General features: G+C 47.2%; 1 protein-coding gene across 3 annotated transcripts in view; it reads right to left on the bottom strand.

Annotated features, from left to right (window-relative positions):
* Positions 1 to 13,371, bottom strand: part of GTF2I (general transcription factor IIi) — a 282,609-nt gene that overhangs the window by 34,942 nt on the left and 234,296 nt on the right. For all 3 annotated transcript variants that reach the window (XM_063953729.1, XM_063953728.1, XM_063953727.1), the window contains 3 exons: positions 10,598 to 10,781; positions 10,446 to 10,498; positions 10,050 to 10,127 (listed from right to left, as the gene is read on the bottom strand). In XM_063953729.1, coding sequence (XP_063809799.1) covers positions 10,050 to 10,127; positions 10,446 to 10,498; positions 10,598 to 10,781 — 315 coding nt within the window. The remainder of the gene's footprint in view (positions 1 to 10,049; positions 10,128 to 10,445; positions 10,499 to 10,597; positions 10,782 to 13,371) is intronic.

Genomic DNA, 13,371 nt, shown 5'->3' with positions numbered 1-13,371 from the left:
TCTCTTCATGTAATTCCAGACAGACTCGATGATGTTGAGATAAGGGCTCTGTGGGGGTCATAGCATCACTTCCAGGACTCCTTGTTCTTCTTGACGCTGATGATAGTTCTCAAAGACATTGGCTGTATGTTTGGGGCCATTGGGGGTCATTCCGTAATAATCGTTCGCTGCCGATATTCGCAGCGCAGCGATGAGGGAAAAAAAATAAGATTTTACTTACCGATAAATCTATTTCTCGTAGTCCGTAGTGGATGCTGGGGACTCCGTCAGGACCATGGGGATTAGCGGCTCCGCAGGAGACAGGGCACAAAAATAAAGCTTTAGGATCAGGTGGTGTGCACTGGCTCCTCCCCCTATGACCCTCCTCCAAGCCTCAGTTAGGATACTGTGCCCGGACGAGCGTACACAATAAGGAAGGATTTTGAATCCCGGGTAAGACTCATACCAGCCACACCAATCACACCGTACAACTTGTGATCTGAACCCAGTTAACAGTATGATAACGTAGGAGCCTCTGAACAGACGGCTCACAACAATAACAACCCGATTTTTTTGTAACAATAACTATGTACAAGTATTGCAGACAATCCGCACTTGGGATGGGCGCCCAGCATCCACTACGGACTACGAGAAATAGATTTATCGGTAAGTAAAATCTTATTTTCTCTAACGTCCTAGTGGATGCTGGGGACTCCGTCAGGACCATGGGGATTATACCAAAGCTCCCAAACGGGCGGGAGAGTGCGGATGACTCTGCAGCACCGAATGAGAGAACTCCAGGTCCTCTTTAGCCAGGGTATCAAATTTGTAGAATTTTACAAACGTGTTCTCCCCCGACCACGTAGCTGCTCGGCAGAGTTGTAATGCCGAGACCCCTCGGGCAGCCGCCCAGGATGAGCCCACCTTCCTTGTGGAATGGGCCTTGACAGATTTAGGCTGTGGCAGGCCTGCCACAGAATGTGCAAGTTGAATTGTGCTACAAATCCAACGAGCAATCGTCTGCTTAGAAGCAGGAGCACCCAGCTTGTTGGGTGCATACAGTATAAACAGCGAGTCAGATTTTCTGACTCCAGCCGTCCTTGAAATATATATTTTCAATGCCCTGACAACGTCCAGCAACTTGGAATCCTCCAAATCGCTAGTAGCCGCAGGCACCACAATAGGCTGGTTCAGGTGAAACGCTGACACCACCTTAGGCAGAAAATGAGGACGCGGCCGCAGTTCTGCCCTGTCCGAATGGAAAATCAGATATGGGCTTTTATACGATAAAGCCGCCAATTCTGACACTCTCCTGGCTGAAGCCAGGGCCAGTAGCATGGTTACTTTCCATGTAAGATATTTCAAATCCGCCGATTTGAGAAATCCCAAAACTACATTAAGGTCCCACGGAGCCACTGGGGGCACAACCGGGGGCTGTATATGTAGTACTCCTTTTACAAAAGTCTGGACTTCAGGAACTGAAGCCAATTCTTTCTGGAAGAAAATCGACAGGGCCGAAATTTGAACCTTAATGGACCCCAACTTGAGGCCCATAGACAATCCTGTTTGCAGTAAATGTAGGAATCGACCCAATTGAAATTCCTCCGTGGGGGCCTTCCTGGCCTCACACCACGCAACATATTTTCTCCAAATGCGGTGATAATGTTGTGCAGTCACCTCCTTCCTGGCTTTTACCAGTGTAGGAATGACCTCTTCCGGAATGCCCTTTTCCCTTAGAATTCGGCGTTCAACCGCCATGCCGTCAAACGCAGCCACGGTAAGTCTTGGAATAGACACGGTCCCTGTTGAAGCAGGTCCCGTCTTAGAGGTAGAGGCCACGGATCTTCCGTGAGCATCTCCTGAAGTTCCGGGTACCAAGTTCGTCTTGGCCAATCCGGAGCCACGAGTATCGTTCTTACTCCCCTTTGCCGTATAATTCTCAGTACTTTTGGTATGAGAGGCAGAGGAGGAAACACATACACTGACTGGAACACCCACGGCGTTACCAGAGCGTCCACAGCTATTGCCTGAGGGTCTCTTGACCTGGCGCAATACCTGTCCAGTTTTTTGTTGAGGCGAGACGCCATCATGTCCACCTTTGGTTTTTCCCAACGGTTCACAATCATGTGGAAGACTTCTGGATGAAGTCCCCACTCTCCCGGGTGTAGATCGTGTCTGCTGAGGAAGTCTGCTTCCCAGTTGTCCACTCCCGGAATGAACACTGCTGACAGTGCTATCACATGATCTTCCGCCCAGCGAAGAATCCTTGCAGCTTCTGCCATTGCTCTCCTGCTTCTTGTGCCGCCCTGTCTGTTTACGTGGGCGACTGCCGTGATGTTGTCCGACTGGATCAACACCGGCTGACCCTGAAGCAGGGGTTTTGCCAGGCTTAGAGCATTGTAAATCGCTCTTAGCTCCAGTATATTTATGTGAAGAGACATCTCCAGGTTTGACCATACTCCCTGGAAGTTTCTTCCCTGTGTGACCGCTCCCCAGCCTCTCAGACTGGCATCCGTGGTCACCAGGACCCAGTCCTGTATGCCGAATCTGCGGCCCTCTAACAGATGAGCACTCTGCAACCACCACAGCAGAGACATCCGGACCATTTGTCCAGCAGATCCCACTGAAAAGTTCGTGCGTGGAATCTGCCGAATGGAATCGCTTCGTAAGAAGCCACCATCTTTCCCAGGACTCTTGTGCATTGATGCACAGACACCTTCCCTGGTTTTAGGAGGTTCCTGACAAGTTCGGATAACTCCTTGGCTTTCTCCTCCGGAAGAAACACCTTTTTCTGAACCGTGTCCAGAATCATTCCCAGGAACAGCAGACGTGTCGTCGGGGTCAATTGAGATTTTGGAAAATTCAGAATCCACCCGTGCTGTTGCAGCACTATTTGGGTTAGTGCTACTACGTCCCCCAGCTGTTCCCTGGACCTTGCCCTTATCAGGAGATCGTCCAAGTAAGGGATAATTAATACGCCTTTTCTTCGTAGAAGAAACATCATTTCGGCCATTACCTTGGTAAAGACCCGAGGTGCCGTGGACAATCCAAACGGCAGCGTCTGAAACTGATAATGACAGTTTTGCACCACGAACCTGAGGTACCCTTGATGTGAAGGGCAAATTGGGACATGCAGGTAAGCATCCTTGATGTCCAGGGACACCATAAAGTCCCCTTCTTCCAGATTCGCTATCACTGCTCTGAGTGACTCCATCTTGAACTTGAATTTTTGTATGTACAGGTTCAAAGATTTCAGATTTAGAATAGGTCTTACCGAGCCGTCCGGCTTCGGTACCACAAATAGTGTGGAATAATACCCCTTTCCCTGTTGTAGGAGGGGTACCTTGACTATCACCTGCTGAGAATACAGCTTGTGAATGGCTTCCAATACCGTCGCCCTGTCTGAGGGAGACGTTGGCAGAGCAGACTTTAGGAACCGGCGAGGGGGAGACTTCTCGAATTCCAACCTGTAACCCTGAGATATTATCTGCAGGATCCAGGGGTCCACCTGTGAGTGAGCCCACTGTGCGCTGAAATTCTTGAGTCGACCCCCCACCGCCCCTGAGTCCGCTTGTAAAGCCCCAACGTCATGCTGAGGGCTTTGCAGAAGCCGGGGGGGGGGGGGCTTCTGCTCCTGGGAAGAAGCTGCTTGGTGCACTCTCTTACCCTTTCCTTTGCCTCGGGGCAAATATGACTGTCCTTTCGCCCGCTTGTTCCTATAGGAACGAAAGGACTGCGGCTGAAAAGACGGTGTCTTTTTCTGTTGGGAGGGGACCTGAGGTAAAAAGGTGGATTTCCCGGCTGTTGCCGTGGCCACCAAATCCGATAGACCGACCCCAAATAATTCCTCCCCCTTATACGGCAATACTTCCATATGCCGTTTGGAATCCGCATCACCTGACCATTGTCGCGTCCATAAACTTCTTCTGGCAGATATGGACATCGCACTTACTCTCGATGCCAGAGTGCAAATATCCCTCTGTGCATCTCGCATATATAGAAATGCATCCTTTAAATGCTCTATAGTCAGTAAAATACTGTCCCTATCCAGGGTATCAATATTTTCAGTCAGGGAATCCGACCAAACCACCCCAGCACTGCACATCCATGCAGAGGCGATGGCTGGTCGCAGTATAACACCAGTATGAGTGTATATACTTTTCAGGGTAGTTTCCAGCCTCCTATCTGCTGGATCCTTGAGGGCGGCCGTTTCAGGAGACGGTAACGCCACTTGTTTTGATAAGCGTGTGAGCGCCTTATCCACCCTAGGGGGTGTTTCCCAGCGCGCCCTAACCTCTGGCGGGAAAGGATATAATGCCAATAACTTCTTTGAAATTAGCAGTTTTCTATCGGGGTTAACCCACGCTTCATCACACACTTCATTCAATTCGTCTGATTCAGGAAAAACTACAGGTAGTTTTTTCAGACCCCACATAATACCCCTTTTTGTGGTACATGCAGTATCAGAGATATGAAAAGCCTCCTTCATTGCCGTGATCATATAACGTGTGGCCCTACTGGAAAATACGTTTGTTTCTTCACCGTCGACACTAGATTCGGTGTCCGTGTCTGGGTCTGTGTCGACCGACTGAGGTAAAGGGCGTTTTACAGCCCCTGACGGTGTCTGAGACGCCTGTACAGGTACTAACTGGTTTTCCGGCCGTCTCATGTCGTCAACTGATTTTTGTAATGTGCTGACATTATCACGTAATTCCATAAATAAAGCCATCCATTCCGGTGTCGACTCCCTAGGGGGTGACATCACCATTACCGGCAATTGCTCCGCCTCCACACCAACATCGTCCTCATACATGTCGACACACACGTACCGACACACAGCAGACACACAGGGAATGCTCTTATCGAAGACAGGACCCCACTAGCCCTTTGGGGAGACAGAGGGAGAGTTTGCCAGCACACACCCAAGCGCTATAAATATATAGGAACAACCCTATAGAAGTGTTGTCTCCCTTATAGCAGCTTAATATATATATCAAAAACGCCAAAAAAAGTGCCCCCCCCCTCTCTTTTTTACCCTGTTTCTGTAGTGCAGTGCAGGGGAGAGTCCTGGGAGCCTTCCTCGCAGCGGAGCTGAGCAGGAAAATGGCGCTGTGTGCTGAGGAGATAGGCCCCGCCCCCTATTTCGGCGGGCTCTTCTCCGGAGTTTGTGAGACCTGGCAGGGGTTAAATACATCCATATAGCCCCAAGGGCTATATGTGATGTATTTTTTAGCCAGAACAAGGTATTCTCATTGCTGCCCAGGGCGCCCCCTGCAGCGCCCTGCACCCTCCGTGACCACTGGTGTGAAGTGTGTGACAACAATGGCGCACAGCTGCAGTGCTGTGCGCTACCTCATGAAGACTGAAAAGTCTTCTGCCGCCGGTTTCTGGACCTCTTCGCTTTTCGGCATCTGCAAGGGGGTCGGCGGCGCGGCTCCGGGACCGGACTCCATGGCTGGGCCTGTGTTCGATCCCTCTGGAGCTAATGGTGTCCAGTAGCCTAAGAAGCCAATCCATCCTGCACGCAGGTGAGTTCACTTCTTCTCCCCTAAGTCCCTCGTTGCAGTGAGCCTGTTGCCAGCAGGACTCACTGAAAATAAAAAAACCTAAAAACTTTTTCTAAGCAGCTCTTTAGGAGAGCCACCTAGATTGCACCCTGCTCGAACGGGCACAAAAACCTAACTGAGGCTTGGAGGAGGGTCATAGGGGGAGGAGCCAGTGCACACCACCTGATCCTAAAGCTTTATTTTTGTGCCCTGTCTCCTGCGGAGCCGCTAATCCCCATGGTCCTGACGGAGTCCCCAGCATCCATTAGGACGTTAGAGAAATGGCATTTATGTGCATGCGTATGCCCCGCAATGCGCATGCACGACGTACGGGTACAATGAACGATGTGGTTTTGCACAGTCTCTAGCGAAGATTTAAGTCGCACTTACGGCCGCAGAGTGATTGACATGAAGTGGGCGTTTCTGGGTGTCAACTGACCGTTTTCAGGGAGTGTTTGGAAAACCGCAGGCGTGCCAGGGAAAACGCAGGCGTGGCTGGGCGTTTGCTGGGCGGGAGTGTGACATCAAATCCGGACATGAATAGGCTGAAGTGATCGCAAGCGCTGAGTAAGTTTTGAGCTACTCTGAAACTGCACAAATTGTTTTTGCAGAGCTCAGCTGCACATGCGTTCGCACTTCTGCTAAGCTAAAATACACTCCCCAGTGGGCACGGCTGCTAAAACTAGCTAGCAAGCGATCAACTTGGAATGACCCCATTGTCCTGCAGCAGAAAACACCTGGAGCCAATCAGACGCCTCCCTGATGCATTGAAGCACAAAGAAACAAGCAACGTTGAGGACAGTAGATGCAGTGGTCGACCAAGGAAACTTAGTGCATCTATCATGCTTACTTCCCTTTGAAATCGGAAGATGTCCAGCAATGTCATCAGCTCAGAACTGGAAGAAACCAGTGGGATCCAGATACACCCATCTACTGTTCTGAGAAGTCTGGCCAGAAGTGGTCTTCATGGAACAATTGCGGCCAAAAAGCCATACCTTCAACGTGGAAACGAGGCCAAGCGATTCAGCTATGCACGACAACTTAGGAACTGGGGTGCATAAAAAGGCAGCAAGTGCTCTGGACTGATGAGACAAAATTTAAAATATCTGTGTGTAACAGAAGGCAGTTTGTTCGCCGAAGGGCTGGAGAGCAGTACAATAATGAGTGTCTGCAGGCAACAGTGAAGCATGGTGCAGGTTCCTTGCAAGTTTCAGGCTGCATTTCAGCAAATAGGGCTGCATTCCTGCAGATGATCACTAATGTCCCAACACTGTCCATGATTTTAGGAATAGTTCTGGTATACAAGCTTGGGTGCAGAGGCTGGTACCAGTTCACTGTATGCTGCAGGATGGGATGGCTCCAAATCTAGACAGCAAGCATTTGCACCATTTCAGCTGCACCAGCTCATAATGCATCTATCTTCCTTGTTAATAAAGTTGCTCTGTGCTCATTAGAGACTAGGGGGAAATTTTACTAAAGTTCGACTTTGGTCGATCCCCCCCCCCCCCCTCCGCCCCCCGAAAAAGCCGCAATTTAGTGAACTGTGTATTTACTAAGTATTCATTTCCATGGAAGTCACATGGCAAATGGGTCTTCGTACTACATAGCACGACCAAATTGGCACATGAATCTCACACAAAAAACACACCTCAATGCACCACTTTCAAAAATCAACATATGCAACTTTCCACTGGCTCACTTTTCACTGCTTAGTACATCTCTCTCCAAGGTTTGATATATCTCCACCTAAGGGAAGCATTGTTCCAGTTCATACACACAGGGCCCAATTCAGATCTGATCGTAGATGTGTTAAATTTAGCACATCTATGATCACTTACTCTGACATGTGGGGGGACGCTCAGCACAGGGCCCCTACCCAACGCACAGGTACAAAAGCGTTGCACGGCGGCGATGGTTTTGTACCTGACGAGTAGCTCCCTGCCAGCGCAGCTCCTGCGCGCTGGCAGGCCGCTACTCGCCACGTCCCGGGTCGCAGTGGCTGCGTGTGATGCCATGCAGCCGCCGCAGCCGCCCCCACAATGGTCCAGAAACTCCTCTATTGTCCGGACCGCGCCCTGCCAATGGCTTCTAACGCCATTGGCATGCCCCCTCCTGCCCCGCCTCTGCCTGTCAATCAGGCAGAGGCGATCGCTGCCCTGAGATGATAGCATCTCACTGGGCTCCTGGTGTACGCACGTGCAGAGCGGCCGCTGCGCGTGCACACTCCACAAATTAATTCAGACTTTGATCGCTGCTGCTGCGATGCAGTCTGAATTACCCCCACAGTATGTTCCACTGGTGTGCTTATTGGTGTTACATTGGGAATGGCTGCTGTTAGTGTCCTCCTTAAGAGGCCTCAGCAGTGTTGTCAACAGCTCACTAACACCTTTCACTACCACCTTCAGTAGAACAGGCTAGATACCACATTCCTAACATTTAAGCCCGAGTTCAGCAGTGAACATCCTGTCATAGCTGGACAGGCTGTGCATCCGCATGTGCAGTTACTACTAACCTGGCTAACTCTTTTAAGTTATACAGTAGATATTCAGACAGCCATCTAGCGTAATCCTACATATACCCTGTTTTTTGGGGGGGTTCTCTGCTTTTCAGTCAATAATTATTACTAACTACTATTACTGTTGCAGCTTACAAGCTAGTCACTCACACCGTGTCATCTGCACACCAATCTGGTGTCCTAGTTGTAGAAGAGATGCCATCAAATACACCTGAAATGACCAGTGACATTAACTATAGTTGCAGGTACATCTACGCCCCCTGTCCAGATACAGCCAGCTGCCAGGGTCCTCAGCCCTCTCTTAGCACTGGTCCCTGTATGTCTGGACTGCCTTGGCTATAGAAGGTTTAGCACCACATATTACAAGGCAATACTATTTCCAGGCTAATTAGAAGCCTTTCAGAACTGCTGGGATGGCCATTGTCACAGCCTCTATCTGTCCACTGGTCTAGAGGAACTGCAGTCTAACGGGTGTACTATGAATTGCCGGCTGTCGTGATTCCGGCGCCCAGCATACCGGCGCTGGGATCCCGACAGCCGGAATGCCGGCAGCGGGGTGAGCGCAAAAGAGCCCATTGCAGGCATGGTGGCTATTTATTCTCCCTCCAGGAGTCTTGTGGACACCCCAAGAGGGAGAATAGTTGTCGGTATACCGGCGATCGGGATCCCGGCGCCGGTATGTCGAGCGCCGGGATCCCGAAAGCTGGTATAACGACTGCCACCCCAGTCTAACACTAGCAGGATCCCCAACGGACACAAGGAGAGGGATTTTACATTATACTGACATTTTATGTGTATATAAGATGTATTCTCATACATCTAGTGTAATTGCCCCATATGGCGCGAGAAGTTCAGTGGGAAAAGCTGCTCACAGTGTCCTAGACATTAACAGCGCAGGTTTTGGTTTTACACACATACATAGTCGCAGATGAAGCACAAAAAAAGCCGCAGGCGTCCATATCCAGTGGCCTAACTACCAAGGGTGCACAGGGTGCAGCTGCTATGGGGCCCGTGCTACTCCCAGGTCCCGCTGCTCCCTGCCACGGAGTACCTCTGATGCCCGCCGTTCCCCCTTCACCCCCAATGGAATAAACGTCCACCGCTGATAGCACCCCCCTGCAGCCACAGAGGATGTAGCAGGGAGGCCCTACCTGGAATGCTCAGAGCAGCAGCAGAGCAGTGCCATGCCACGATTTACATAGATTTAGGGGGCGGGGCCTAATGCTGTGAAGCCCCGTCCCCATTAGAGACCTCTGCTGTAGCAGGTAATGTATCTCCTGCATGCCCCCCCCACCCCCCTCTCTACCTTCGCTCTCCCCCTGTCTCTCTCTCTGGCACTGTCTCACCCTCCTTGATAGTGTGTCTCTCTCATTCTCTCTCTCCCTGACACCCTCACTCTTTCTTGCTCCCGCTCTCTTTCGCTCTCCCTCCCTGACACTCTCTCTCCCTATGACACACGCTCCCTCCGTGATGCCCTCTCTCTCTACCCCTCTCACCCCATTTTCTCTCTTTCTCTCTGACACACTCTCTCTTGCTACTTTATCTCTTTCTCTTATTCCCTGTATTTATTTATTATCATAAAATGCACATTGGGGTAAATTTACTAAGATGTGAGTTCTATTTAAGATAGAATGTTGCCCATAGCTACCAGTCAGATTTCAAATATTATTTTCTAGAAGTAGAAGTAGAATTTGATTGGTTGCTATGGGCAACATCCATCTTAAATAGAACTCCCATCTTAGTAAATTTACCGCATTGTGAGTGATATACAGTAGATGCTCAGCACAGCCAAGTCACACGGTGCGCTGAGATTGGCTCTTTGTCAGAAAGAGAGCAACAGTGTTGGGGTTATTGCAGATAGTAAGTTTGGGTGGCTAATAAAATGAACGTATAATAAAAATGTTGTAGCACTGGTGTCTAGATTGAAGAATACTCAAGCCACAAATGTGAGCTGTTTCTAATGGAAAGTAATAGAAATAAAGTACTAAAATGGGAACCATGCCATGTACCTGGTATAGTTACTTGTATAATATTGAGATCTTCAACTCCAGATGCTGTAATCGATGTGTTATTGGCATTGATCCTTTCTTAAAGGGATAATAAAAATAGATTGCAGCACGATTATGATTTGAATAAGATTTTATATGAATGAAGAAATAATGTACAACAGTGTGACACTTCATACAAGACATCAGGATTATACATCAATTACAGATGGAAAGAGATGTTTTATTATAACAACGTAGCCTAAATAGCCATGAGTAGTCAAGCATATTTAGTCATTTACAATGATTATTAAACAATAGGCATGAATTGTTAAACAATGTAGAGGGCAAGGTCTGCTACAATAAAAATGAATACTATTTGATGTAGATTAATGGGTGGATAATTAGTGGAACACTTACTTTGTGGGTAGTGTAAAGATGTGTCCTTGGCTGCAGCCTCAAATAATTCAGGCCTGGTGAAAGAGAATTATAAACATTATATACATACATTTAAAAAATATGTTATAATACATTTTAAAATACAGTATAATACAAAGTAGAAATTGCCTTACTTTTTAATAATAAATTTAATCTTCGCATGGTTTCTGAGAATTTTCTCTAGTCTAGGAATGCCAAAAGTAGAGGGTCTGCGGAATGGAACTCCCTCAGGCAGTCCTTCAACGTAGAAATCTTCTGGGTAGGACTCAAATAGTGCAAATGGGACCTTGAATGGTTCTTTCATACCCAAGGCTTCACCTTAACAAAAATTTTTTATAATGATTATAATATAAATTATTTCAGTTGTTTTAAATCAAGAAGGAAAGAAAAAGATTGAAAATGTATTCCACAAAGAAGAAGCCTAAACGGTCATGAGAATGACTGCAGGCGCTGGCACTTTAAGCTGATCACAATTCTGGCAGATCAAATTCTTCAAATAGGATCTAATCCAATGTGGTTTTGATAGTTTAGGACGTAGTGACACTCTTTTACAGAATTATAAGTCAAACAGAGAAATGGAGAGCAACCTCAACTCCAGTCCAAAAACTTACCAGTGATCTCAGTATACTATCGAATTACAAGCTATGTATGCTTTAGATTTTACTTAAATATGTAAATTTACAACCCTACTTCTTCTTTTCTCTTTTATCAATGGACGTTAAAGTACTAGCTTAAATTCTTGTTACAAGCGTAAATTTTTTATTTTTTTTAAATTCGACAATTTTTATTGTAGATTTTTGTTTCATTTACAATACAAAAAACAAAACATAACCTAAAACTACAAGCATTGCTGATGACAACAGTATCATGCAATATATATCCCACCATACAATAGTAAATAAACATAATCGGACGTTATCTGTAAATAGACCTATAAGACATACCACTGCAATCCTATAGATAAGAGTAGAATAAAAATAAAAAAATAAATAAAAAATATACAACGAATTCCAATGGCATTATGTGGATCTGTCGTTATTCAAAAACTGTTGTATACATTCATATCCGATATAGAAAGTAGTAACTTGGGTGAGAAACATTTAAATAACATAATCATGCAAACAGTACAAATTCCTAGCTACAGGTAGCATCGGGAAATATTATGCAGAAGCTATTCTCGCATCTGCAGATGTAGCAATGTGAGTACCTCTAACATATGGCGATGCCAGCCATCTATCCCATATCGCATAATATTTAGTAATGACTTTCCTGGACATGTAGAATACATTTTTCATGTGCCACCGTAGTATTCACTAGGGCAATCCAGGAATCAATATCTGGGCCAGTAGGTGCCATCCACGACCGGGCTATAGAAACCTGTGCAAGAGCACACAGGCTGATAACATAACGTCTGGAGGGGGCATCCAGCAACTCCTCATCCACCACCGCCAGTATACACACATGGGGGGTCAGCACATCAACAGGTATACCAGTGGAAACCATAATCTTAAGTACTTCCCGCTAGAAGGCCTGAACCACCCCACAGGACCAAATCATATGCCAGAAAGTGCCCCCATCCAGAGTACATTTGAGACATCTAGAATCCATTCTTCCTCCGAATCTCATTAACCTCTCAGGAGTAATATAGACTCTGTGTAAAACAAAAAGATGCACCTGTTGGTAACGGACCGCAGTGGTCGCCAGTCTAGAGGCACCCAGTGCATCCTCCCAGGTGTCATTAGATATGAGCCCTAGATCACTTTCCCATCTAGATTTAAGAGAGAGAAGGGCCTCACCATGATAAGCACGTAGTAGAGTCGAGTAAAATATGGATATAGTGCAATTTTGGAAATTAACAAATCGTTCCCGAAACTGGCGTGTCCCGGAGCACCAAGGGAGTGTCCGCAAATTGAGTTTGGCAAGCATTGCGGAGTTGTAGATATCGATAAAAATAGAAGGTAGGAATATTATAATCCTCCTGCAATTGTTGGAAAGACTTAAATATACCCATATGATATAATTGCCCAAGAGATTGCCCTCCCCGGCAGTTCCAGACCTCCCGTATCTGTAACGAAGCAAGCTCGTTAAGAGTATGTGCGTAAGCCAAAGGCGTTTCCGGGTCCCAACCCTCTCCCTGGAGCAATCTATGCGTCTGTCTCCATACCATAATTGCTTGTTTGACAACGGGGAGGTTAAGTAGCGATACATTGTCACTCAACAGTAGTTGTAATGGGGTGCAATTCTGATCAGTTACATAGAGAATTCGGGAGATCAATTCATCTCTAGCAGGATCATGTAACCACTTACTGATATGTACCATTTGTGCCACTAGATAATATAAACTGAATTTAGGGAGGGCCAGGCCCCCAGAGTTGGGTGGGCGTGTAAGGGTGTCTAATTTTATTCTGACCCGGCGGCTAGACCATACAATAGAGGACAGAAGACTATCTATTTTCCTAAAGGTTTTTAATGGGAGATAAACAGGAGAGTGTTGTAATGCATATAGCAACTTAGGCAGGGCCATCATTTTCACTAAATTAATTCTACCCGTTATAGTTAGAGGTAAAGTCCCCCACACCGCAATACGGGAATGCAAATAATCCATATGAGGTTTTATATTCAAGAAAAAGTATTGAGAAGGATTATTTGTGACCCAGATTCCCAAGTACTTAAATGAGTCCACCCAGCAGAGAGGGAGGGCCACGGGCGGGACACCAGGACAAGCACCACGAAAGGGCAGTATGCAGGACTTATCCCAATTGATGGACAAACCAGAGTACCCGCCGTAGGTGTCAATAACACGCAGCACGTGTGGCATGGTATTGCAGTAGTCTGATATAAACAGCAGAATATCATCCGCGTATAGAGCAATTTTGTCCGTGACGGGGCCCACCCGGAACCCCCCCAC

This window comes from Pseudophryne corroboree, chromosome 2, assembly GCF_028390025.1.
Source record: "Pseudophryne corroboree isolate aPseCor3 chromosome 2, aPseCor3.hap2, whole genome shotgun sequence".
Taxonomy (NCBI): Eukaryota; Metazoa; Chordata; class Amphibia; order Anura; family Myobatrachidae; genus Pseudophryne; species Pseudophryne corroboree.
This window is presented reverse-complemented; position numbering and strand designations above follow the sequence as displayed.